The sequence below is a fragment of the Parasteatoda tepidariorum genome, chromosome 3, assembly GCF_982258835.1.
Source record: "Parasteatoda tepidariorum strain Cologne lab strain chromosome 3, Ptep-v5.0, whole genome shotgun sequence".
In the NCBI taxonomy this organism is placed as follows: domain Eukaryota; kingdom Metazoa; phylum Arthropoda; class Arachnida; order Araneae; family Theridiidae; genus Parasteatoda; species Parasteatoda tepidariorum.
Window position 1 is genome coordinate 99,998,439 of NC_141757.1, and position 25,724 is coordinate 100,024,162.

Here is a 25,724-nt window from a genome sequence, read left to right on the forward strand (position 1 = left end):
TTTTTGTTGAAAAAAATTAGTTCTTTTCTTTGGTAGCTCACAGTTAAATTAAAAAAACAGCATGGTAGCTCAGAAGTTACATAAGTTTCGTGATCACTTTAATAAAGTAATCCTAAGCTGTGCTCAAAGAGTTAAATTTTATAGAAGAAGAAAAAAGCTCCCAAAATCCTACTGTTGTAAAAATTGTACTAGACTTACTATGAAGGGGTAATCTTTGTTGCAAAAGCAGAAAATTGGCTATTTTATAATTGTTATATTGCTTCGATGTTGCATTAAAAATATTTTGTTAGATTAAAAATATTTTGTTTCATTAAGCTCAAACTACAGTAATATTATTGCTTAGGAACAAAACTGCTTTGAAAATGCCAAATTATTGCTCTGAATTGCTCAAAACCAATGAAAATTGCTGCAGCAAAACAGGCAATCATATCTCTGAAATTGTAAATTGTTTTTGTAAATGTAATATCATATTATAATATAATAAAAAACATATTTTTGTTCATTAATAGGAAAATAATTTATTTAAAATACATTTATATTTTATTCAATGTAAAATATATTTATATTGAATATAATTTTTAATTCTTTCATAAAATTTATTTATTTTTTCATTTATTTATTTTTAAATTGTGGTAAGTGGGCATCCTTACCATTCACATGCATATTTATATTTCAAATGCACCAGAAAAATTTGTTTGCAACCAAAATTAAACAACTGAAATTTCTTTCTAAAATGTTTGTATTTCTGTTAACTCAAATGAGATTGTTGTGTGATATGCATATGGCAATAGTGGAATTTTCAGTATCAACTTTCACTATCTTGTTCTTTTTATTTTCAGTAGTTTATGATTGATTTGCTTTCAGTATCAATAGATCTGCCTAAAATGCAAAAATATTTTTTTCCCCAAGAATTGTGTTTTAATATTTCTATTCACAGAAAATGGTGCTGTATCTTCACTGTAATGTGAAACTTAGCAATCTTCAAATGTAGTTACAAAAATCTTATTAATTATTGTAATATTTGATGTATCATATTGTATTGGAAACAAATTAAGTTACTGCTTTGCTTCTTCATAATTAACACTGTAAAATATTCACGAATAAAAATGTTTTTTTTTTTAAGTTGTGTTATGATTTTATTTTTAAAAATTTTAATATTTAATTGAAGGTTAGAGAGGATGTATTCACTAACTTTGTATCTGACTTCTTTGCTAATTTACCAGTTACAACTGGTAAATAAGGATTTTTTAATAAAATACAGGAGTAAGCAGGTCCGTATTTTACCTCTTAAAATTGAGGAAACGATTGTTAACTCAGAAACGTTTGAAAGTGGTTAATGTCTCTTATAAACCCGGAAACGTTGCCGTTGTCATGACTTGTAGTACAAGTTGTATAGTACTCTTATTTTTAAATGCAACAATAAAAATTAAACACATATTTAAAAAAAAGTTTTATTATGACAAAAGTTTATAAGAAAATTGTTAACAAATACACGCAAAAGAGAACATACTTCTCCATTTAGCTGTTGTGTAACTATATCTTCACAGTAAATGGAGCAAAAGGCATATTAATTGTAAGTTATAAATAAAGCTTATTAATTGTAAGTTGATAAATTGTAAGTTCAATAAATTTCTAGAGTTACATCAAATTAACAAGTTTTCATTTTATGAAAATTTCATTATATGATCATTTATAGTACCGTAAACCAGAATTTTTTTTAAAAATAGAATATTTTAAACTTAGATAAACCCATAAACATTATTTTACATCTTGCAAAAATCTCAAATATAAATGACGAAACATGTGTGTTTTAATGCAGGGCCCTTTGCTAAGGACTTCAAATTATTAGCCAGTAAATTGGTCCAAATATCGAAAGTATTAGCCATTTTCAACATTTTCACCCCAAGACAAAATTTGAGAATTCTTTAAAATTGATTTTTTTCTTGTAAATTTTTTTTAAGATCAAAATCAAATTTTATATAAATTAAATTATTTTATAAAATGCAAATTCAAATCAAGAGTCAATTTGCAGTGAGCAAGGATTGGGAATTGGTTGGGGTTAATTTTTGATAACTTCTTAAACTAGAGCAGTAATGTGAGGCTAAACTTGAAGGAATATTACGTTGTTGTCAGGAGAAAACATATTTTCTGCAAAAATAGTTGGACGATAATTTGAACCTCGCTACCAGTAATCGGTTTTATTGACACAATCTGTAGGAAAGAATATCGTCACACGATATTCCGTGATCCGGCAACGAACGTATTAACCTGCATATTAAGGTAGTTTGTTGCATGCTTACGTAATCTATCTTGTTGCTTATGCTTAGATTATGTGGACTTAATTCTAATTGGTTATGCGACGTATGTAAAGAAAATAACTGTAATTGAATAAATGGAAGATTTGCTCAAAAAAATTCCTTTTTACCTTTTTTTTTTAGGATTGAAGGAAATATGTATTTAACACAATATTTTCGTCCAACTTGTGGTTTCATCGCATTTGGCGAGGTGGCGAATGCTAAGCGTATGTAGATGAAATTCCAATGTTCACCAAGGAAAATTATTAAGTTTGAATTTCATTAAAATGGAATTGAAAACAGCCAGTTATTATTATAGTAGTTGCCTCCAAGTTGGGCAGTTCTTATTTATTTGCTTTAAAAAGAAAAGAACTGGTTTAATTAAGAAATAGAAATGTATACCGTCAAGAAATATTGGATTTTGCGCACTATTCACCAAATTGCGTGCGTATCATATGCTAGAATTGTATCTATAATTTATAGTTTACCTGTTTTTTTTTTAAACTTAAAGCTCAGAAAAACGAAAAAATGCATTTAAAATTGTTTATTTTAAAATCATATTGAAATTTTTATTGTTTTAGGGAGTTATATCGTGCCAAAAGTTAAAAATTCTAACAATTAACACGTAAACTAGATCACGAAATCAGTAAGTATATAAAGACAAACGATTATTCGTATCTAATAAATTATTCCAGTTACAAATACATTCAATTTTTTTCTCATATTTAAAAATGACGGCCTTTTTTTCTCCAAAGAATTATCATTGTGCATATCTGCCAACTTCAAAATGACTGAAACAGTTTTGTTGGAGTTGGCGATATGAGACGCGAGAACGTTACTGTAAGTCATGAAAAGAGTGGTCACTTCATACTTGTCAGCTGACGAATACAATGACACGACTGTGTCGAATTCTCTGTTCTCAATTGCTCCAGAGTAGAAAAACTTCCAATTTTAAAGAAATTGTACAAACTTAAAAAAAAAAAATCTTTAAAAAATGCATATAATATATAATTTGCTCAATGTAATAGATTAATTACTGTTTATAAAACTTGCAGCATGCACGCAAGGTTATAATGCAACATTTTAGCAATTACATGCAAACTAGGATATGCTTCTTTCTTTGGCAGCAACATGAGATGAAACCATCTTTAAAGTATGTGAAGCCAAACGAGGATCCGTATCTAACAAATTATTCCATTCACAAGTACTTTCAATTTGAGTAAAACTCTCACATATAAATTGGATGGCTTTTTCTTTCAAAGAATTATCATTGTGCATATCTGCCAACTTCAAAATGACTGAAACAGTTTTGTTGGCGATATAAGATGCGAGAATGTTACTGCAAGTTTTGAAAAGAGTGGTCACTTCATACTTGTCAGCAGTCGAATACAATGACACGACAGTATCGAATTCTCTGTTCTCAATTACTCCAGTGTAGAGAAAAATAAGAAAAACATCAAAAACAGATTTCTCAATATCAGTAATCGTGACATTGCTTAAATTTTTTTCTTTCATATTTTGTTCGAACATCTTCTTAAACACTGGTGATCTGGCAGAGAGTACTGTCTTATGACCATACAAATTATCGTCTCCGAAACTAAATAAAACATCAGAGAACAAATTGTTTTGATACGAATATTTGAGATTACTTTGAAGTTCGGTTAAATTCATAGCAGAGTCGCGGTCACTTTCGGTTTTCTTTTTCGGACAGCAATTATGAATGAAAATGCTACCCTTAATTATAAGTTTATTATCATTTATTATAAAACTATTACCTTTCATTCCTGTAACGGAACTAGCATGACTGGGCCTCTTCATAGAATTACAATAAAAAGCATCCTGCTTTTGGCGAGGAAATATTTTCTCAAATGATTCTTTTTGATAAACTTCTGCATAAGAATTCTGGATTTCAAAAAACAGTGAAGCTTTCACATCCCAATCGTTGAAATCAGTTCTTTTTAATCCTACTTGCATTGAACTGGATTGGCTGCTATGGTAATAATTAGAATCATTTCGGGTTGTTGTTAGAACAATTTTCCACGAACTCTTACAATCATGGGTTGATTGCAATTCTGAGCTACCATATGCTTCCATATTTCTTAGGGATGAAAAGTTATCGATCTTTATTTCAAATACAATACACTCGTTCGAGCTTGATCGACCAGTAACATTTAAAGTAAATGGCTTCGAAGCCATTTTTTAACTCGTAAGAGCTACACCGCTTAGGTTTCTAACTAAATAAAAATTTTAGATCAGAATTTATCGACGCAAGCAAAGAAAAAAAAAACCACGTGACTTATGACAGCTGAATTATCTAAACAGAAAAAATAAAAGATAAATTAGCGCGTGCGCAAAATAACATTAAACAAACGTTCAGAGAGGAAAAGTCATAAAAATGTTTTATTTCTAATTGTTCTTATTTCTTTTTATGAGATGTTTTAGATCTTAAAATAAACCGTAAACTTTTTTTCGAGCACAGAGACTTTACTAAACGGAAGCAGAAAAAAAAATTAATCACTAAACAACTTGTTTCATGAACATCAAATTATGATAGATAAATAACAAATATGATACATATTAATCTTTTAAGCTTAGTAAATAATCATTTAAATTACTTTTCTAATGATGATTTTAAATGCAATATTTCTTTTAAATGGCGTCTATAAAACGGTAAGAAATCTTTGCTCATGACTATTTTTATTTTTAACATTTTAAATATAAATTGAATTGTTAGCAAGTCATTCTTAAACCTTAATTGGATATTTGAAAGCAAGATAAAATATATTTTTGAAGATAACAACATATTACACATTACTTTATCTCATAATTCGAGTATTAAGTTGAAATTTTTTTATACTCTAATTTTCAATCATATGATTACATCAGTAATGTTTAGACCATAATAATTTTTTAATTCTAGGTTTTGCATATTATTAAATTTGAGCATTAAAATTCGCTTTCAAAAAGTTGAATGCTACATCAATTTGTTCTTAAATAGCAATTATTATATAAATTCTCCTTATAATCAATTACACAAGGAAAGCAAATTTGTAGGTTGGCAGGGCGCTGGACTCACGTTTGTGAGCACGTTGTCACGTTTGTGGAGCAGCTTCGCCCACGTCACACAACTACACACCCGTTTTTAGGGCGGGTCACATTCACACAATCACACAAAGGAGAAAGGACATAGAATTGAAATTTTATTAAACTTAACTTATTTCTTAAAAAGTTTGTGAAAAAAATTTAACGTTTGACAATTATAAACTAAGTTTAAAATAGTGATATTAAAAGAAAAAAAAAAAACCTAGGCTACAATGCAGAGAATTCAGTAATCCATAAACCGTTATAATAAACTATTATCTCTAAAGATTCGGCGTCATATTGGACAACATTTGGTATAATTTCATCACGTGAAAAGTAATATTTTGAGATTTTTTTTTACTCGTAGAAATATAATTCCATATAACCTCGATGAGCGAAGTTTTTATTCACAATAAAAATTACATAAAAAAATCGATTTACGTAACCTTTTGAGCAGTTATATTATCCATCCCATCTATTTTGAGTGAAGTGGATTTTATTTTACCACCGAAATGTGAAGTGCACTATAAAACTCCATCAAAATTTTCAAATAAAGCTGAAAATTAATATTTATCTCTTTTTTATGTAAAAATTAAAAATAACAGAAAAAGTTGATTAAGTTTAAGTAATTGAATTTTTTAAAAAAAATATATTTATCGCATTTATGAGTTTATTTTTTTTTTAAACTATATATATTTCTAGAGTTGAATTAAGTACAAATTACATAAATATTGTAATTAATTACATAAATGTTGTAACCAATTACATAAAAGTTGTAATTAAGTACAAATTACAACTTTTTTCTGCTATTATTTAAAGCTGAGGTCTGAGGAGATTTAACTATAAAAGCAAAACGATTATAGGATAAATTGCTTCTGAGCATGGGCGTCGTTGGCGGAGGGACGGTAGAAATATCTTCCCCCCCCCAAAAAAAAAAAAATTAGAAATATCTGAAAGTGCCCCTCAACAATAAGTCCCCTTCGAAAATTAGAAATCTCTAAAAGTCCCCCTTAATATTTTAGACAAACAAGAAAAATTTATTTTCGTCCATTTTCATCGATTTAAATTCCTTAGAGTTGAAAACAAGAAATAGATAAATAAAAAAATAAAAAAATCTTTTTTCCAGGTATTTAGCACATTTAATAATTTCTTTTCTTGAGTGGGAAATTCAGAAAACTATTTTGACTGAGTAATTTAATTTCGTCCCCCTCAAAAAATTGGACCCTACCGACGCCCCATGGTCTGAATAGTAACATGAAATGCGCAAGAACAAGATTATATTTTCTTGAGCAGAAAACTCTAATAAATTTCCGATCTATCTTATCGATTCCTGATATACCACGATCAATTCTGACTAAAAACATTACATGGAAAATAAATCCGGTGGTTATGTCGCATTGCATTCTTAACAAAATAGATTTAAATTATAAGAAGAAAACTATTTGTTTTTTAGTTTTAATACGAGAAATGAAATTAAGTTATATCTTTTTCGCCTACTTGTTAACAGTAATTATTTGTTGTTGTTGTTGTTAATTTACGTCGCACTAGAGCTGCACAATGAGCTATTGGCGACTGTCTGGGAAACATCCCGGAGGATGATCCGAAGACATGCCATCACAATTTTGATCCTCTGCGGAGGGGATAACACCCCCGCTTCGGAAGCCCGACGACCTGCGCGCAAAGTCGAGCACTTTACGGTAGCACAGTTTAACGAGGACCAATACCGCACACCCTCGGTCCCTTCGCAGACTGATCCAAGTGGTCACCCACCCGCACACTGACTGTAGTCAGTGATGCTTGACTTCGGTGATCTGCTGGGAACCGTGTCTTAACGATCAGTCCACTGCGGGACCCATAATTATTGTATTAAATTATTTCCAGTAAGTTGGCAACAATAGGATCCTGGTCCTAGACGTTCTAGTTTTAAATTAAATAGGCATTTTAAAATTTGTGCTCATGGTAACGGAGGGACATAAGCAGACATAAGAAAGGGACATAAGGAGGGACATAAGAAAGAAAAAGCAGGATGAATGTACATTAGTGCAAAGAAGAAGAAAGGGGGATAAGATGCATTAGATTAAGGCATCCTATCATCTAATTGTAGGGGGTATCCAATAATCAAGTAAAATAAAAAGTCAATGGGTTACAACTAATTCTGAGCCCATAAAACATTGAGAGCAAACATCAAATTTATAATTCAGGGGCAAATAAGAGAATACACAAAAAATTATTTTGTAATCGCTATTTTGAAAGCAGTGAATCATTCATAATGAAAAAAATAGTTTAAAATAAATACATTGTTTTGAAGTAAGCATCTGCTAGTTCATGACTTTCACAATTATGATTTGAATTTCATACTTTATAACTTAAAATTCAAAACTTTTTAAATTTTTCGTGTCTCCCTTTAAATTTCTGATATCAAAGCTTAATAGTATTATATTGTTTCTGTATTATATAGTATTATATTGTATAAGCAACTGTAAAAGTCAATGTCTTTTTCCAGAGCTGAGGCCTTTGCTGACTTAGAGGCTGAATTCAAACCATCTCTTCTGAATAGCATAGTGTACATAATCTCTATGGCTCTGCAAATATCCACATTTGCTGTCAACTACAGGGTAAATCCCATTTCCAATTTTTTTTAGCATGTTGTGGTTTTTTTAACTGTTTCATGTATTAAAAGGCACACAATTCACTCATCAATTTCTCTACTCCTTCGTGTAGCTGACTGCTAAAAAAATTTGCATAAATTTAGAAAATTGGAAAAAAGAAATTTTTTAAAATTTATTTAAGCAAAAACAATTTAAATAATTCATTAATCTAAAATAACATAGAAAATGATAACATAAATATAAAATAACAAATAAATATTCAATTGATTAACATTTTAAGAAGTTTTCATCTAAATATTTTGATCTAAGCAAATCAGGTATAGTTTGTTGTGTTTCTTTATTACAAAATAATGGAGCCAAGCACAAGAGTTTATGAGGGTTTTATAGATAAAAAGTATAGTTTTTTGCTTATAATCATGAATAATATATAATGGGACCCCTTGTAACTTCTAATCAATAATATTCATCAACTTTGTTTTGAATTGGTTCTGGATTAAGGAAGAAAAGAAACAAGAAAACATTAGAAACAAAAATCTCTCTTCTCTACATAGTTATGTTCAAGTTTCTTTTTCTGTTTGCCCTTTATACCCTTAATAAATTCAAATTTTCAGCTAAAGTGCTGTTTGTAGGGGGAGCAGCAAATTCAGATATGCCTATTAGACCTACTTAAAAACTTTTAACTTTATTTCCATTGAATTGTTACTTATTTCTGCATTGAGCTTTTACTCCACTGGTCTATTTTATTTCATGTCAAATTATGATCTTTGATCTTAATATTGATCTTAACTTTGCCAAATTGCGATTCAACTAAATCACTTAAAATTTGAGCAGAAACAATAGTTTTTAGTCGCAGATTTTTGACTCTTAATTTTTTTTAATGCATGTCTAACTAAAGATTATTTCTGAGTACAGTGTTTTATTAATTTGTGTTTTATGATCATTATATTTATTTGTTTTATTACTTTACAGGGTCACCCATTTATGGAAAGTCTGACAGAAAACAAGCCACTCATGTATAGTATTTTAATATCAGGCACAGCAATACTGATGCTTGTAACAGACCTCTCACCTGAACTAGCTGGCATATTTTCCATTGTAGACTTTGAACCAGAAGTAAGCATTTCACTGTTTTTAACAATTTTGTTAATTGCTTAAGTGCACAATATTCTTAATACTTTGCAAATTTCTGGGTCTGCAGTAAAAATTCTACTTTATTTCTGTAATTTAAATAAGTACAATTAATAGGGGGTTGTATATTATAATTGATGAAATAAAATAGCTTTTTGTGCAAAGTTTTAATGATTCTTCGCCTGTTATGCTTTTTAGGGAGGGGGGGGGGGAGTTGCAGTAACATGATATAGATGTTACATATTCTGCAATGTATGATCTTCACCCACAGTCTCTTTTAGAAGCAATTCTGAAAATAGTTCATAAATTCAAATAAAAAAGATTTTTTTAAAACATGTGTTTAATATAAATTGTTTTTAGAGTATTCTTTAAAAGTTAATTGAGCACATTTCAAATATTTAATTGATAATAGAGTTTTACACTACCTTTAGGTAGTTTTTTCCAGTAATAAAAACAATAGGGTTAAGCTTGATACTCAGATACAAAAGAATCCTATCAATCTTAGGCTCAGACCTCCAAAACTGAACCAAAACTTTTCTCTAATAGGAAAGCCATGTAGCTCAAAGTGTGATTTTTCTGTTTGAATCATCAGAGAGTTAAAAATGTTTCAGTTTGTGTATAATATGGCTTATAATTTTTATTTTTAATTCCAAAAAGTGGTACTTCTTACTTTGTTCTCAGACTTCTTCTTTGCTTTCCTTGTGGATCGGATTTGTTTACTATTGTTTGGCCGAGGAAAACTCAGAGTACGTTGATATGAACTTAATATTTAGACTTGTTTTTCAAATGTCTTTAATATAAATTAATATCATTATCTTTATTGTGCATGTAGTCTGTCATTGGGTGAAAACTAAAGAAATTAAATGTGTCCCAAAAATTTTTATGTATTAATTTATTTAAAAGTATTTGATTTTCATGCATGAAAGTAGATGAAATATATCATATTAAAATGTGGAAAAATTTGTTAGCTTTTTAAATTATTAACACAGAGTAGGGCTATTGATAATGTTTTCAAATATGTCATCTAAAGAAATGAATTATCTTCAACTTGCATTTATGTAAAGAATCATAAAATTTCTTTTAAACTTGTTATTTGCATGGAATTATAAAGGTTGTTCAGATTACAAGTAAACACATGTAATAGCATTAGAAATGTTAGTAGTGCTATCATTCAAAGTTATAAAGAAAGGTAAAAGGAGTGCATCACAGACTGTTTAGAATTGATTTCTGAAATCACATGAGAGCATATAAAGTGAATGTAAAGTTAAGACCGAAAGGATGCTTTTAGAGCAGAATAAGATGAAGTAATGTGATTTTTGGTGGTATAAGAGGATTATACAATTCTTTTACTCATTACTAACAAAGTGTTGGACTGATGTCCTTATTCATAATCAATAGCTGCATTATATGTGGATTGGAGATCACAGTGTTCAAGTTCTTTAGATCTTGACTGTTCTGTTTTTAAAAACGTATACCCCATTTTTTTCATACCCCTATTTCCTAGACAGTGTTTGCTTTAAGCATCGATTATTAGACAATAAATTTCTGTATTTTGATGACCTTTACAAATAATTCTATTGCTTGTTCTGTTCTGGAGGTATCCATTTTGCCACAACGTTATATTCACCTCACATAAACTGGTTAATTATTAGTAATACCCAATCTGCAATCCATTCCTGTTACATCCTGCCACTATATTTCTGATGCTATCGTGTGTGTTCACTTTTCATTTAAGCAACCCTTATTCTTTGATCTTTGTAAATTTTATTTCAATGGCTATTGTGTATTCTATACTGTACAGGAAGATTATTTGCATGTCAAACTGACCATTTTCACTTTATAAATTCCGAATATTTTTTTTCTTGGGCTTTCAAAGCACTTGTTACTCATTAAATGCATTCCCTATCTATACTTTATTTATTTATTTGATGTTATTTTTCACTTGTTTGCAAAGCTTTGCACTTAATACTTTAATTTATAACTGCCCTAAAAATTTTCAAGTATACTAGCTGGTAAATATGCAAAACCTTCAGCTATTAAGGTTTTCAAAAATAAGTGAGCTCTTGTGAAAAGAAATAATAAAAATATAAAAGAAAATAATATTTTGTAAGAATTAGTAGACAAGCTAATCCTTTATTCCTAAAATATGTTTTTTTTTCTTCATGTTAATCACTCTCATTTAATTAGCAGAGAATTCATACTGATAGTAACCATACTGTCTTATCATGACTTGACATGTTTTAACTGAATGACTTTATCTTTGTCCTTCTCAGACCGACTAAATACTTGCTAAGCTAGAAAACTTGTTCTGTTTTATCTGTTAAGTATGTGTCTCTTGTTATATGTGATTGAGGATCATTTGTAAACAATTAATATGAAAGCTTCTTCGAAGTAAATCCTGAATTATTCTGTCAAAAATAATACAATTGCACAATTTCTTGAGTTGTAAAATTGATCAATATAACATTGAACAATTTCCTAAGGTCCTAATTGTTCAATATAACAATCAAAATATGCACTTGTTTAATTTCATATAATTTTTTTCTAACTTTTCAATTAAGATCTTAAGAGAGTAACAATTAGAAGTAAAAAAATTAAGTTGTTAACTTTGCTCTTTTTTAGGCACTAACATTGTGTGAAAAAACTAGGTACCAAAATTTGAATTGATTTAGCAAATATTTTAGATTAAAAAAAAAGGATTAACAATTACGGACAAAATGAATTGTCAATAATGAAAACTGTAAATATTAAATCTAATATTTATAAGCATGTAGTGTTCAGTTATGAACGCTGCATTATTTTCTGAGTTGTAAAAGTGTTTTAATTTATAATAATTTCATAAATTTTAATAATTATCAGAATTTGTGCTTGCTTCTTAATTTTCATAAATTAGATTTTTTTTTTAAATGAAGATAAAAAAATGTTTGGAATAGAAATTATATTTATTTTAATATTTCGTTGCATTCTAACTTGACGATTGAGTGATAATTTTTTTTAAAATTTCATATTGTCTGTGATGGATATTCTGTGTATATTTTTAGTCTTATCTTACCTTATTTATTTGAATTTCATTCTATGGTTTATTAATACCATACTTTGAACCCCTGGTTAAAATTGTACTGAGATATGTCTGCTATGTGCTACTTTCCCATCAAATAACATAAAGAAAACCTGCCTTTCTGATGCAGGAAAAACTTAAAAGTTCCTTAAAAACTTAATCTAATGCTTAGATAATTCAACTTGGTAAATGTCTGAGTAATTTGCATGGAATTTTTTTCGTTATGCACCATTTTCTTGTTAAATACCAACTAAAAAAATAGATATGTATTAAAGTAACGTAAATATTAAATTTCAAAATATTCTAAAGTTAATAATAATAATATTATTGCTTAAGAACAAAACTGCTTTAAAAATGCCAAATTATTGCTCTGAATTGCTCAAAACCAATGAAAATTGCTGCAGCAAAACAGGCAATCATATCTCTGAAATTGTAAATTGTTTGTAAATGTAATATTATATTATAATATTGCATTATAATATAATAAAAAACATTTTTGTTCATTAATAGGAAAATAATTTATTTAAAATACATTTATATTTTATTCAATATGAAATATATTTATATTGAATATCATTTTTAATTCTTTCATAAAATTTATTTATTTTTTCATTTATTTATTTTTAAAGTGTGGTAAGCGGGCATCCTTACCATTCACATGCATATTTATATTTCCAATACACCAGAAAAAATTTTATGTAACCAAAATGAAACAAACACTGAAATTTCTTTCTAAAATGTTTGTACGAAAAATAATGTATTTCTGTTAACTCAGATGAGATCATTGTGTGATATGCATATGGCAACAGTGGAATTTTCAGTATCTTGTTCTTTTTATTTCAGTGGTTTATGATTGATTTGCTTTCAGTATCTGCTTAAAATGCAAAAATATTTTTTTCCCCAAGAATTGTGTTTTAATATTTCTATTCACAGAAAATGGTGCTGTATCTTCACTGTAACGTGAAACTTAGCAATCTTCAAAATGTAGTTACAAAAATCTTATTAATTATTGTAATATTTGATGTATCATATTGTATTGGAAACAAATTAAGTTACTGCTTTGCTTCTACATAATTAACACTGTAAAATATTCACAAATAAAGATGTTTTTTTTTTCAGTTGTGTTATGATTTTATTTTTTAAAATTTTAATATTTAATTGAAGGTTAGAGAGGATGTATTCACTAACTGTATACTTGACTTCTTTGCTAATTTACCAGTTATAACTGGTAAATAAGGATTTTTAAATAAAATACAGGAGCAAGCAGGTTCGTATTTTACCTCTTAAAATTGGGGAAACGATTGTTAACTCAGAAACGTTTCAAAGTGGTTAATGTCTCTTATAAACCCGGAAACATTACCGATGTCGTTATTTGTAGTACAAATTGTATAGTACTCTTATTTTTAAATGAAACAATAAAAATTAAACACATATTAAAGAAAAAAGTTTTATTATGAGAAAAGTTTATAAAAAAATTGTTAACAAATACATGCAAAAGAGAACATACTTCTCCATTTAGCTGTTGTGTCTAAATATTAATTCATTAATATTTAAATTAAATATCAATAAGGGAAGTACATACTAAAACTAATTTACCTAGATTCTTTTTCAATTCCCAGTATTAGTTCTCTCTCTCTCTATATCTAGTTCAAACTTTCAATCCTTATTAAAAAACTTTTTATTCATCCTATTCAAGTTCAAAAAGTTCTAGTACATTTTTTTTAAACTTGTACTGGATGACACTTATTATTCAAATATTAATTCATTAATAAAATTTAATAAATTAATTTTAGTTTCATATGAGAGAAAATTGTAATTATTTAACAAAAAGTAACTAAAATAAAAATTTTCTTTGTTTACCTAAGTAGGAATTGATATGTAAACATTTTTTATATTTGTTTCCTGTTAATAGCAGGAAATTTTTTTTCCAACAATCCAGAAATTTTCACCATAAAAAGTTTCACTTAATCAATCTTTTTTAGATAATTTTGCATTTCTTGAAATTAAAATTAAAAACCAAAAAAAAAAAATTTTAACTGGAAAAAGTTCAGAATTTCATCTTCACAGTAAATGGAGCAAAAAGCATATTAATTGTAAGTTATAAATAAAGCTTATTAATTGTAAGTTCAATAAATTTCTAGAGTTACATCAAATTAACAAGTTTTCATTTTATGAAAATTTCATTATATGATAATTTATAGTACCGTAAACCAGAATTTTTTTTAAAAAATAGAATATTTTAAATTTAGATAAATTCATAAACAATATTTTACATCTTGCTAAAATCTCAAATATAAATGACGAAACATGTGTGTTTTAATGCAGGTCCCTTTGCTAAGGACTTCAAATTATTAGCCAGTAAATTGGTCCAAATATGGAAAGTATTAGCTATTTTCAACATTTTAACCCCAAATCGAAACTTGAGAATTCTTTAAAATTGATTTTTTTTCTCGTAAAATTTTTTTAAGATCAAAATCAAATTTTATATCAATTGAATTATTTTATAAAATGCAAATTCAAATCAAGAGTCATTTTGCAGGTGGGGGAGGAAATGAGCAAGGATTGGGAATTGGTTGGGGTTAATTTTTGATAACTTCTTAAACTAGAGCAGTAATGTGAGGCTAAACTTGAAGGAATATTATGTTCTCAGGAGAAAACATATTTTCGGAAAAAATAGTTGGACGATAATTTGCACCTCGCTACCAGTAATCGGTTTTATTGTCACAATCTGTAGGAGAGAATATCGTCACACGATATCGCGTGATCAGGCACGAACAAATTAACCTGCGTATTAAGGTAGTTTGTTGCATGCTTACGTAATCTATCTTGTTGCTTATGCTTAGATTATGTGGACTTAATTCTAATTGGTTATGCGACGTATGCAAAGGAAATAACTGTAATTGAATAAATGGGGGATTTGTTCAAAAAAATTCCTTTTTACCTCTTTTTTTTTAGGATTGAGGGAAATATGTATATTACACAATATTTTCGTCCAACTTGTGGTTTCATCGCATTTGGCGAGGTGGCGAATGCTAAGCGTATGTAGATGAAATTCAATGTCTACCAAGAAAAATTATTAAGTTTAAATTCCATTAAAATGGAATTTAAAACAGCCGGTTATTATTATAGTAACAGCCTCCAAGCTGGGCAGTTCTTATTTCTTTGCTTTAAAAAGAAAAGAACTGGTTTAATTAAGAAATAGAAATGTATACCGTAAAGAAATATCGGATTTTGCGCACTATTCACCAAATTGCGTGCGTATCATATGCTAGAATTGTATCAATGATTTATAGTTTACCTGTTTTTTTGAAACTTAAAGCTCAGAAAAACGAAAAAATGTATTTAAAATTGTTTATTTTAAAATCATAATGGATATTTTATTGTTTTAAGGAGTTATATTGTGCCAAAAGTTAAAAATTCTAACAATTAACACGTAAACTAGATCACGAAATCACTACACGTAAACTAGATCATTAAGTATATAAAGATAAACGATTATCCGTATCTAATAAATTATTCCATTCACAAATACATTCAATTTTTTTTTCTCATATATGGGTCATTCTCACAAAAACAGTCATTTTCATGTCCCCAGTATATTTTATGTTTGTTTTACAGCTTACGAAAATAAAAAAGAATTCTGGGAAAGTGTCCTTCAGAATGCAAGCTAACAAAAGAATAAAAATAAAATTATCAATTTTTATTTTTTATTTATTTTAGGTAATTACAATATACCAATATGTCATTCCCTCACTTGTCCCCACTGCTGATTTAAAAAATTAAAAAAATTGTTTCTGAAAAAATTTTTTTTTTTTACAAATTCGTGTTTTTTATTTCAGAATACTTAAATATAGAATTCAGAAAATTAATTTTAAATTTAATTTCTGACAAAAATATTAACACAGCACTATTTTAAACTTTGTCCCCAGTGTTTCGCGTCATTCCCTCACAACAATGTTTTTATCACCTGCAATCTTCTTAGAATAAAAATATTTTAATAAAAACTTCAGAAGTTAACAACTGGCATCATAGAACAAAATTGCAGTATGTTTCCATCTTCAAATTAAAGAAGCTTTGCTGTGGAATAAATTTGAATGAATCAAACCAGGTAAAATTTTTTACATTTGTCATTCCCTCATGTCATTTTTTAGAGTAAAATAAAATACAACTTCATCGAGAAAGTGGACAATTATATGTTGCTTTCTTGTATGAATATAATTGTATGTGATTGACTTCAGAAATTAATTAGGCCTAACTGTTATTTTTAAATTTTATTGAATTCGTCATTCCCTCACTAGTGTATAAAGTGAGGGAATGATTCAAGATGAGTATATTATTAAATTTTTTTTTGTTCAATCGTGCCAGCCAATTTTATTTCCCAAACCTGTAAAAACTATTAAGTATATAAGACTAAATTATAATAAATATTAGATATACTTAGTATGTTATCATTTTCAAACTTTAGGTAGATGCAACTTAGATAAAAACATGTATTAAAATAAAATATCATTCCCTCACTATTAGTGTCATTCCCTCACTTTTTAAGTAGTGAAAATAATTAATTTACTTATTAATTAATTTGAAAAATAAACTAAAGAATTAATAAATTAATTAATAAAATTAATTTATTGATTAAATTTATTAATTAATTATTATAAATTAATTAATTATCAATTAATTATTTAAAAAATTAATTAACTTAAATATTAAGTATAATTTATAGGATATATACTTTCTTTATAATGCCATTACATATTTCTATTAATATAAAAAGTTTCAGAGCTTTTTATTCACTTTACTTTTTTGGGATTTTATGAGCTGAAAAATGACAGTTTTTGTGAGAATGACCCATATAAAAGAGACGGCTTTTTTTTCCTCAAAGAATAATCATTGTGCAGATCTGCCAACTTCAAAATGACTGAAACAGTTTTTTCGGCGATATAAGATGCGAGAATGTTACTGCAAGTTTTGAAAAAAGTGGTCACTTCATACTTGTCAGCTGTCGAATTTTCTGTTCTCAATTGCTCCAGAGTAGAAAAAAACTTCCAAATTTTAAAGAAATTGTGCAAACTTAAAAAAAAATATCTTAAAAAAATGTATATAAAATATAATTTGCTCAATGTAATAGATTAATTACTGTTTCTAGAACTTGCAGCATGCACACAAGGTTATAATGTAACATTTTAGCAATTACATGCAAACTAGGATATGCTTCTTTCTTTGGCAGCAACATGAGATGAAACCATCTTTAAAGTATGTGAAGCCAAACGAGGATCCGTATCTAACAAATTATTCCATTCACAAGTACTTTCAATTTGAGTAAAACTCTCACATATAAATTGGATGGCTTTTTCTTTCAAAGCATTATCATTGTGCATATCTGCCAACTTCAAAATGACTGAAACAGTTTTGTTGGCGATATAAGATGCGAGAATGTTACTGCAAGTTTTGAAAAGAGTGGTCACTTCATACTTGTCAGCAGTCGAATACAATGACACGACAGTATCGAATTCTCTGTTCTCAATTACTCCTGTGTAGAGAAAAATAAGAAAAACATCAAAAACGGATTTCTCAATATCAGTAATCGTGACATTGCTTAAATTTTTTTCTTTCATATTTTGTTCGAACATCTTCTTAAACACGGGTGATCTGGCAGAGAGTACTGTTTTATGACCATACAAATTATCGTCACCGAAACTAAATGAAACATCAGAGAACAAATTGTTCTGATACGAATATTTGAGATTACTTTGAAGTTCGGTTAAATTCATAGCAGAGTCTCGGTCACTTTCGGTTTTCTTTTTCGGACAGCAATTATGAATGAAAATGCTACCCTTAATTATAAGTTTATTATCATTTATTATAAAACTATTACCTTTCATTCCTGTAACGGAACTAGCATGACTGGGTCTCTTCATAGAATTACAATAAAAAGCATCCTGCTTTTGGCGAGGAAATATTTTCTCAAATGATTCTTTTTGATAAACTTTTGCATAAGAATTCTGGATTTCGAAAAACAGTGAAGCTTTCACATCCCAATCGTTGAAATCAGTTCTTTTTAATCCTACTTGCATTGAACTGGATTGGCTGCTGTGGTAATAATTAGAATCATTTCGGGTTGTTGTTAAAACAATTTTCCACGAACTTTTACAATCATGGGTTGATTGTAATTCTGAGCTACCATATGCTTCCATATTTCTTAGGGATGAAAAGTTATCGATCTTTATTTCAAATACAATACACTCATTCGAACTTGATCGACCAGTAACATTTAAAGTAAATGGCTTCGAAGCCATTTTTTAACTCGTAGGAACTACACCGCTTAGGTTTCTAACTAAATAAAAATTTTAGAACAGAATTTATCGACGAAGCAAAGAACAAAAAACCACGTGACTTATGACAAGCCGTAAGATAGCGAACGTGACGTCACTCAGGGAGTGCATCGCTGAGGAAGAAGCGAGGGTGCTTTTACACTGAAATTAGCTTTATAACGCTCTTTTCAACTTTAAATCTGGAAGGGATAAATTTTTATTTTGTAGCTATTATTTTTTTATGCCCCTTCTTTTATTCTTAATAAATTACTATAAACGCAAACTTTTTATTTTATTCTTTTTGCATTTAAAAACAGAAATGCCGATGTACACTTATATAAAGTATTGGTACGTTTTTTCACTCACCTACATACCTTTTTTCATATTTTACTTAAGAATAAAAATGGAATGAATGTGAAATTCGCTTTATAACTCTTCTTCATTTTAAATCAGGAAGGGGTAAATTTTTTTCTTGGAGCTATTAATTTTATTTATCTTCCCTTCCTTTATTCTTAACAAAATAATTACAATAAACAAAAATATTTTGTTTTATTCTCTCTGTATTAAGAACAAAAATTATCATGAACTGAATTACTATGATTTTAAATAATAAATGCATTCAATAATTAAGGATATTCATTTAATATAAAGTATTTTTTACTTTCGACTCATCCTCACATCTTTTTTCCTATTTTACTTAATAATAAACATAAATGAAAATATATGCCCTAAACTATATTCATGATAGAGCAGTTCCGATTATTTTCTTGCCCTTTCAAACTAAAATTGTTAAAAATAACATTAAATCTAAAAGCATTTACAGATCAAAATATAATAATGAAAATCACAAATTGCTAGCTACAAAATTGTATATTATAATACTACTAAATCAATCAAAATAACACAAGAAGCAAATATTTAAAATTTTATTGAACTCTCTCCAATCATTCTTTATTATCAACTTTAAACATATATAAATTTCAAAAGAGATACAAACATACATATTTAGCATACTCTTTCTGGGAAATAAGAGCAGATTTTAGACTCTTATACAAATACAAACTTACTTTGATTAAAAGAATACAATTAGCATAGAATATATGAAAATATTTGTGCACTTAATGCATGCATTACATTATTTTCACTCCAATAAATAGTTTTTTAATCTGTTAAAAGTAGACAATTTTAACAGGAGCATCGATTGAAAAATTAGCAAACCAATTCTTTGATTGATAAAATAACATTTTTGGTTAAATAACTCACTTATTTATTCTTTGACAAGCAGAGTGTCAAGGATTTATATCAATTGATTTTTTTAAAAAAATTATTCACATAAATCAACTGATTTTTAAAAAATCATTAATTAAAATTTAAAAAAAAAAAAAACTCTACTCTGACATTTTTAAAAAAAATTTAAATATAGCTTTTGTTAATACATATTATATGTGCCTATAGTTTAAGTTTAAACTAGTAAAAAATGGAAAGAAAAATGATCCACTTTGGTTATATTTCATGATAATTTTGAAGTAGATAAGATAGGCAAAATAAGAAATCAAGTAACATAGTAAAATAAAAAACCAATTAGTGGTGGAAAAGGCTGCCAAGCTGACATTTTTGTTCAACAAATAACAAATAGATTCTTGAAAAAGAAGCGACAAAACAAATTTAAACAATAAATAAAAATGAATATTATTGTTATTGCATGTGATTAATATTTCTGTAAAGCTGTATTTCTAAAACCTTTCCTATGAAATTTGTAATAAAATAAGTCATTATATGATTTGTCAATACTATTGCTATGCTCTTGAAATTATCATCTACTTAAAAAAAATACTTTAGGTAGTCATTTCATTATCTATGTGCTAAACAAATATTTTATTTTCAAATTTAAAAAATATGATTCCCTTTAAAAGTATATGTATGAATTTATTTTTTAAAAAATGTAATTTAAATCAAAATCTTATCTAAATTAAAAAAAAAAAAAAAAAAAAAAACAGATTTTTTTATACCCTGTTGACAAAAATTATAATCTCAGTCGCATCCTTAACAGCCTCCAAAAATGACTTTATTTGAAATGTCCCCATCTTATTACATTTTAAAGTCATCAAACTCAGAAGCTTGAGTTTTCGCTCAGACTCCAGCACTTGGGAAACACCAATGTGGTAATTTCCACCACTCATACACCGATATTGGCCGAATCTTGCTTCAATACAGTCTGTTTGAAATTTACCAAGTAATATATAGCTAGGTTTATGCTCCTTAAATAAGTATGTAATTAAATTGATCAGTGTTCGAGTTGTGTGAAGAAGAGCAAATAAAGTTTCTTTAGATAGTTTTCCACAACGAGAATTAGGCTTGGCAAAATATGGACTGGGAAGATTCTTCCATTCCTGCAGCCACAAACAAAATTCTTCTAAAAACTGAACAATGTGGCAGGTAGCCCCGATAACTGGATCACAGTATAAATTCCTTTTATGCTTGCCCTTTTCTGGTGCTTTTACATTAATAATTTTCCACCACTTGGAAAAAATATCAATGAAATGCATGGTTCCGACTAAATCTTCGCCTATTTTTGATTTAGACATTTGAAGAGCAGGGATCAATTTGTCATCAAATAATTTTAATGCAGTCTGGACATCCTGGCGTTCTAGGTGATTGGGGAAAAGAGATTTTCTGGTAAGCGATGGCGCTAACTTTACAGAACATTCTTTTTCCTGATTATATAATTGTTTTAAATGCAAAATACTTGCATATGCAGGAACAGTTTTTATTGCTTGCCCGGGGGGTAAAAATTTCATAGCAGGAATGTAAAAAGTCTGATTAGTCTCTGTGTTGTTCAACCAATTGTTTCGAATGCTTTTCATCAAATGAACTGTGTCGAACAAAATAAAAATCTGTTTTTCTGGATCATATGGATTTTCGATATTAGATTTCAATGAGCCACCACACATTATTTCAAATGCCTTCCTATTAATACGGTTATTATCTGAGATTATGGTTAAAATCGCATACCCAGCAAGTTTCAGAATTTCTAATATTTTATGTAAAATTGGCAACAAATCAGTAGCTGTTTGATTTTTCATTGGAAAAAGTCCTACAACATCTTTATTCTTAGAAAATAGTGAACTGATCATGAAGCATTGTAAGGTGGTAGCTTCCATTATCAGCATTTACTGCATAACCTTCTACCTTACCCCCTTTGTAGACAGCTTGTGGCTTAACATATATTTCATCCATTGTTACATTTATCAGTCTTTCATTTTCAGAAAGTTCACTACACTTTTTGGATAGGTAGTTCAATTGGATTGAGTTTTCACCACTTTCCAAACTACCTAAATTTTGAAGTAATGACTTCAAATAAATGGGGTGTGGGAGAACAAGTTTTCCAGAATTGCGGACAAGTCTGTATGCAGAGGGAAAGTTGAAATAAAATTTTGAAGCCCACAATAGCATTCCCGAAGAATAACGTGGGACACTGAGAGTAAGCAGTTTTAACTGCTCGATTAAAAATTCTAAGTTCTTATTTGATGACCAGTCATCACTTTCAGAAACAAATTCTTTTAAAAGATCAATGGCAAGAGTTTGCTTATTAAGTTCGAGATTACCAGTCAGACTATTCAAATGGCTCATCAAGCAATCGAATTTTGTCCACAATTCACACTTAAGTTCTTTTCCAAGCAACCACTCTAGCTTTGAAGGAGGTAATTTGAAGTTTAAGTGCCACACCGAAACACTTAAATCACTAGATATGCAGGCGCTGACGGTTATTGAAGGGAAAACTTCAAAATTTAATTTTCCAAAATAAAGGTCTTTTTCATCTGAAAGTACAATCCAATTTTTTGGAAGTTTCAATCTAAAATTAGATTTGAAATTCTCAAAGCCATCGATTTTGTCTTTCGCCATCCATTGCTCAAATTCAACTTCATTTCTATTCATTTGTTCATTCTCTCTTTCTTCGGGAGTATTTCTTTTTTGAGGCACTGATGTGGTTAAATAGGCAGGAAGATTTGGAAATATGGAGGGAAAAGCTCCTGGTAGTAATACTGGACACTTTCTTGGTAGCACTAATAATGTTCCATCTGGTCTAGTTGCCTGATTGTTCCTTTCAATAAAACGTTCTTCAAAATGTTTGATACAGACAACACTATTTTTTGTTACGGTGTAACCTTCTCTGTGTATACTATTCTGCCACTTTAAATTTAAGTCTGCATCCTTCGGGAAGTGGAATACTGTAGTATACTGCTCACCTCTATAATTTGAACGGCATTTTGGGACACAACATGTGCGAGGCTTCTAAGAAGAAGAAAAAAAAACAAATATTCAAATTTACAGCATTTGGATTAAATTACACTCAATACAGAAAAACTGTTGTTTTCCAAGTTACAAAAGATGTGAGAATTATTTAAAATATTTGTACTCGAATACACACCTTTTCATTAGCTAAATTACATATAAGCAGACTCGTATAAAACCAAAAGCTTTCTGCGCACACAGATGTTGGGCCAAAAACTTTTTCCATCATGGTGTCAAACAAAAAATTTTAAAGCGTAATAAAATACTTATAAAAGCACTATTTATTGTATTAACACAAAGCACTATTTCAGATATCAATTGAAAATTTAAAAAAAAAAAATTAAAAGCTATTAATTAATGAAAGGAATTGATGAATTCTAATGGAAATGAAAACAAAATATATTTCATTACTGACTGTCAGCATGGGCATAAATTAAATCTCAAATTATTAATATTCATAAGCACAAAAACTTTTAAAACAAAGAGAGATTTTTTTTTAAACATGAGCTATTAGTGAAAGGAAATGTTTTTCTTATGTATCACATTGGCCTGCCTATGTGATGGGTGAGATTTCTTTCCAAGTATGAGAGGAAAAGTTAATTTCTTCAAAAATAAGTACATTTTTGATTATATATTATGATTATTATTTTTTAAGACTTCAAAAATTTTCTGCGAAACATGAGAATTTTCCGTGCACAGGGCAAGTGCTTGCATTCCATTCATTTGCATATAAGTTACAAATTCAATATATTAAGAAAAATCAATTAGTCAATATATATTGTAATAAGCTTTTTTTTTTTGTGAGCAATCAGAAAGTTTTCTGACAATTGCAGCCATTGATTTGTAACTTATCCATTAATATAATTTAAAATGTAGGCAATTCTTTTAAAATAACCTATAGGGTAGTTTGCTAACCCATTCACATTCTTGTAGTAATTTATGTACAGTTAAGATAATTTACTTGAACAGAAGTTTACAAACAACAACATAGTATAATTCCATCGACTTATTAGGCTAATGGAGCATTTTGTTAGAGCATTAGTTTAATTATAAATTTAGGTTTGAAGCACATGTTCCAATCAGGTTTGATACAAAACTAAGTTTGCATCTATCCGTGCTCAAAATAAATATTGCTAAAAATAAAATCGAATTTCTTGTAGAAGAAATTTGAACTATGAAAATAGTTCGTAAACTTTTGGCAAATCGTTTAAAACCGACAGTAATTTCATGGATAAATATTTGGTAATTGAACAATATAAACTTAAATACACACAAGCGAGAAAAAACTGATAACTAACTTACCTTTAAATTCTTAGAATAAATCCAATACGGTCCACATGGGTAGAACAGTTAGTGCTCTAAAAAAGACAACTAAGGAATAAATTAATCCTTCTAATATCAAAAACTAGAATACGGATGAGTAACTTCAATTACAGTTGCTCTGAAATTCAATTTAATTCTTTAAAGAAAAGTAATCAGAGTAAACAAATCACAACTTTATACAATGTCGCAAGCTCACAGTGAGAATTCTTGCACTCCCTATGTGACGTCACACGCACCGGAAAATGTAAACATTACGGCTTGTTGCCACTTCTCTAGGAGGCTTTGGCTGAACTATCTAAACAGAAAAAATAAAAGATAAACTAGCGCGTGCGTAAAATAACATTAAACAAACGTTCAGAGAGGAAAAGTCATAAAAATGTTTTATTTCTAATTGTTCTTATTTCTTTTTATGAGATGTTTTAGATCTTAAAATAAACAGTTAACTTTTTTTCAAGCACAGAGACTTTACTAAACGGAAGCAGAAAAGAAAATCTAATCACTAAACAACTTGTTTCATGAACATCAAATTATGATAGATAAATAACAAATATGATACATATTAATCTTTTAAGCTTAGTAAATAATCATTTAAATTACTTTTCTAATGATGATTTTAAATGCAATATTTCTTTTAAATGGCGTCTATAAAACGGTAAGAAATCTTTGCTCATGACTATTTTTATTTTTAACATTTTAAATATAAATTGAATTGTTAGCAAGTCATTCTTAAACCTCAATTGGATTTTTGAAAGCAAGATAAAATATTTTTTTGAAGATAACAACATATTACACATTACTTTATCTCATAATTCGAGTATTAAGTTGAAATTTTTTTATACTCTAATTTTCAATCATATGATTACATCAGTAATGCTTAGACCATAATAATTTTTTAATTCTAGGTTTTGCATATTATTAAATTTGAGCATTAAAATTCGCTTTCAAAAAGTTGAATGCTACATCAATTTGTTCTTAAATAGCAATTATTATATAAATTCTCCTTATAATTATCTACACAAGGAAAGCAAATTTGGAGGTTGGCAGGGCGCTGGACTCACGTATGTGAGTACGTTGTCACGTTTGTGGAGCAGCGTCGCCCACGTCACACAACCACACACCTGGTTTTTTAGGGCGGGTCACGTTCACACAATCACACACAAAGGAGAAAGGACATAGAATTAAAATTTTATTAAATTTAACTTATTTCTTAAAAAGTTTGTGAAAAAAATTTAACGTTTGACAATTATAAACTAATTTCAAAATAGTGATATTAAAAGAAATTTTTTTTTTTATTCACAATAAAAAATTATATAAAAAAATCGATTTACGTAACCTTTTGAGCAGTTATATTATCCATCCCATCTATTTTGAGTGAAGTGGATTTTATTTTACCGCCAAAATGTGAAGTACACTATAAAACTCCATCACAATTTTCAAATAAAGCTGAAAATTAATATTCATATCTTTTTTTATGTAAAAATTAAAAATAACAGAAAAAGTTGATTAAGTTTAAGCAATTGAATTTTTTAAAAAAAATATATTTATCGCATTTATGAGTTTATTTTTTTTAAAATTATATATATTTCTAAGTACAAATTACAACTTTTTTCTGCTATTATTTAAAGCT

The 25,724-nt window shown here is 28.3% G+C and overlaps 4 protein-coding genes across 4 annotated transcripts; 1 reads left to right on the plus strand and 3 right to left on the minus strand.

Moving 5' to 3' along the window:
* Positions 1–3,395: 3,395 nt before the first annotated feature.
* Positions 3,396–4,490, minus strand: LOC107454631 (TD and POZ domain-containing protein 3). Its single transcript, XM_071176879.2, has one exon. It carries the CDS (start codon positions 4,488–4,490, stop codon positions 3,396–3,398), a length of 1,095 nt encoding a protein of 364 aa, XP_071032980.1.
* A 2,932-nt stretch (positions 4,491–7,422) lies between these two features.
* On the plus strand, positions 7,423–9,166 carry LOC147814109 (endoplasmic reticulum transmembrane helix translocase-like). Its single transcript, XM_087158493.1, has 2 exons — positions 7,423–7,990; positions 8,954–9,166. Exons 1-2 carry the CDS (start codon positions 7,865–7,867, stop codon positions 9,137–9,139), a joined length of 312 nt encoding a protein of 103 aa, XP_087014619.1. The 5' UTR covers positions 7,423–7,864; the 3' UTR covers positions 9,140–9,166.
* Positions 9,167–17,371: 8,205 nt separating this feature from the next.
* Positions 17,372–18,466, minus strand: LOC107454630 (TD and POZ domain-containing protein 3). The gene has a single exon (XM_016071877.3). It carries the CDS (start codon positions 18,464–18,466, stop codon positions 17,372–17,374), a length of 1,095 nt encoding a protein of 364 aa, XP_015927363.3.
* A 932-nt stretch (positions 18,467–19,398) lies between these two features.
* Positions 19,399–24,390, minus strand: LOC147814110 (uncharacterized). The gene is made up of 2 exons (XM_087159844.1): positions 24,077–24,390; positions 19,399–22,774 (listed from the first exon to the last, which is right to left on the minus strand). The coding sequence occupies exon 2, from the start codon at positions 22,415–22,417 to the stop codon at positions 21,593–21,595; it is 825 nt and encodes a 274-aa protein (XP_087015970.1). The 5' UTR covers positions 22,418–22,774; positions 24,077–24,390; the 3' UTR covers positions 19,399–21,592.
* Between the last annotated feature and the right edge of the window lie 1,334 nt (positions 24,391–25,724).

Bases quoted from the DNA above. Each gene is read 5' to 3' on its own strand.
- LOC107454631 (XM_071176879.2), bottom strand. From the start codon at position 4,490: ATGGCTTCGAAGCCATTTACTTTAAATGTTACTGGTCGATCAAGCTCG.
- LOC147814109 (XM_087158493.1), top strand. From the start codon at position 7,865: ATGTCTTTTTCCAGAGCTGAGGCCTTTGCTGACTTAGAGGCTGAATTC. The intron at 7,991-8,953 runs GTAAATCCCATT...ATTACTTTACAG, and splicing joins CATTTGCTGTCAACTACAGG to GGTCACCCATTTATGGAAAG.
- LOC107454630 (XM_016071877.3), bottom strand. From the start codon at position 18,466: ATGGCTTCGAAGCCATTTACTTTAAATGTTACTGGTCGATCAAGTTCG.
- LOC147814110 (XM_087159844.1), bottom strand. From the start codon at position 22,417: ATGAATAGAAATGAAGTTGAATTTGAGCAATGGATGGCGAAAGACAAA.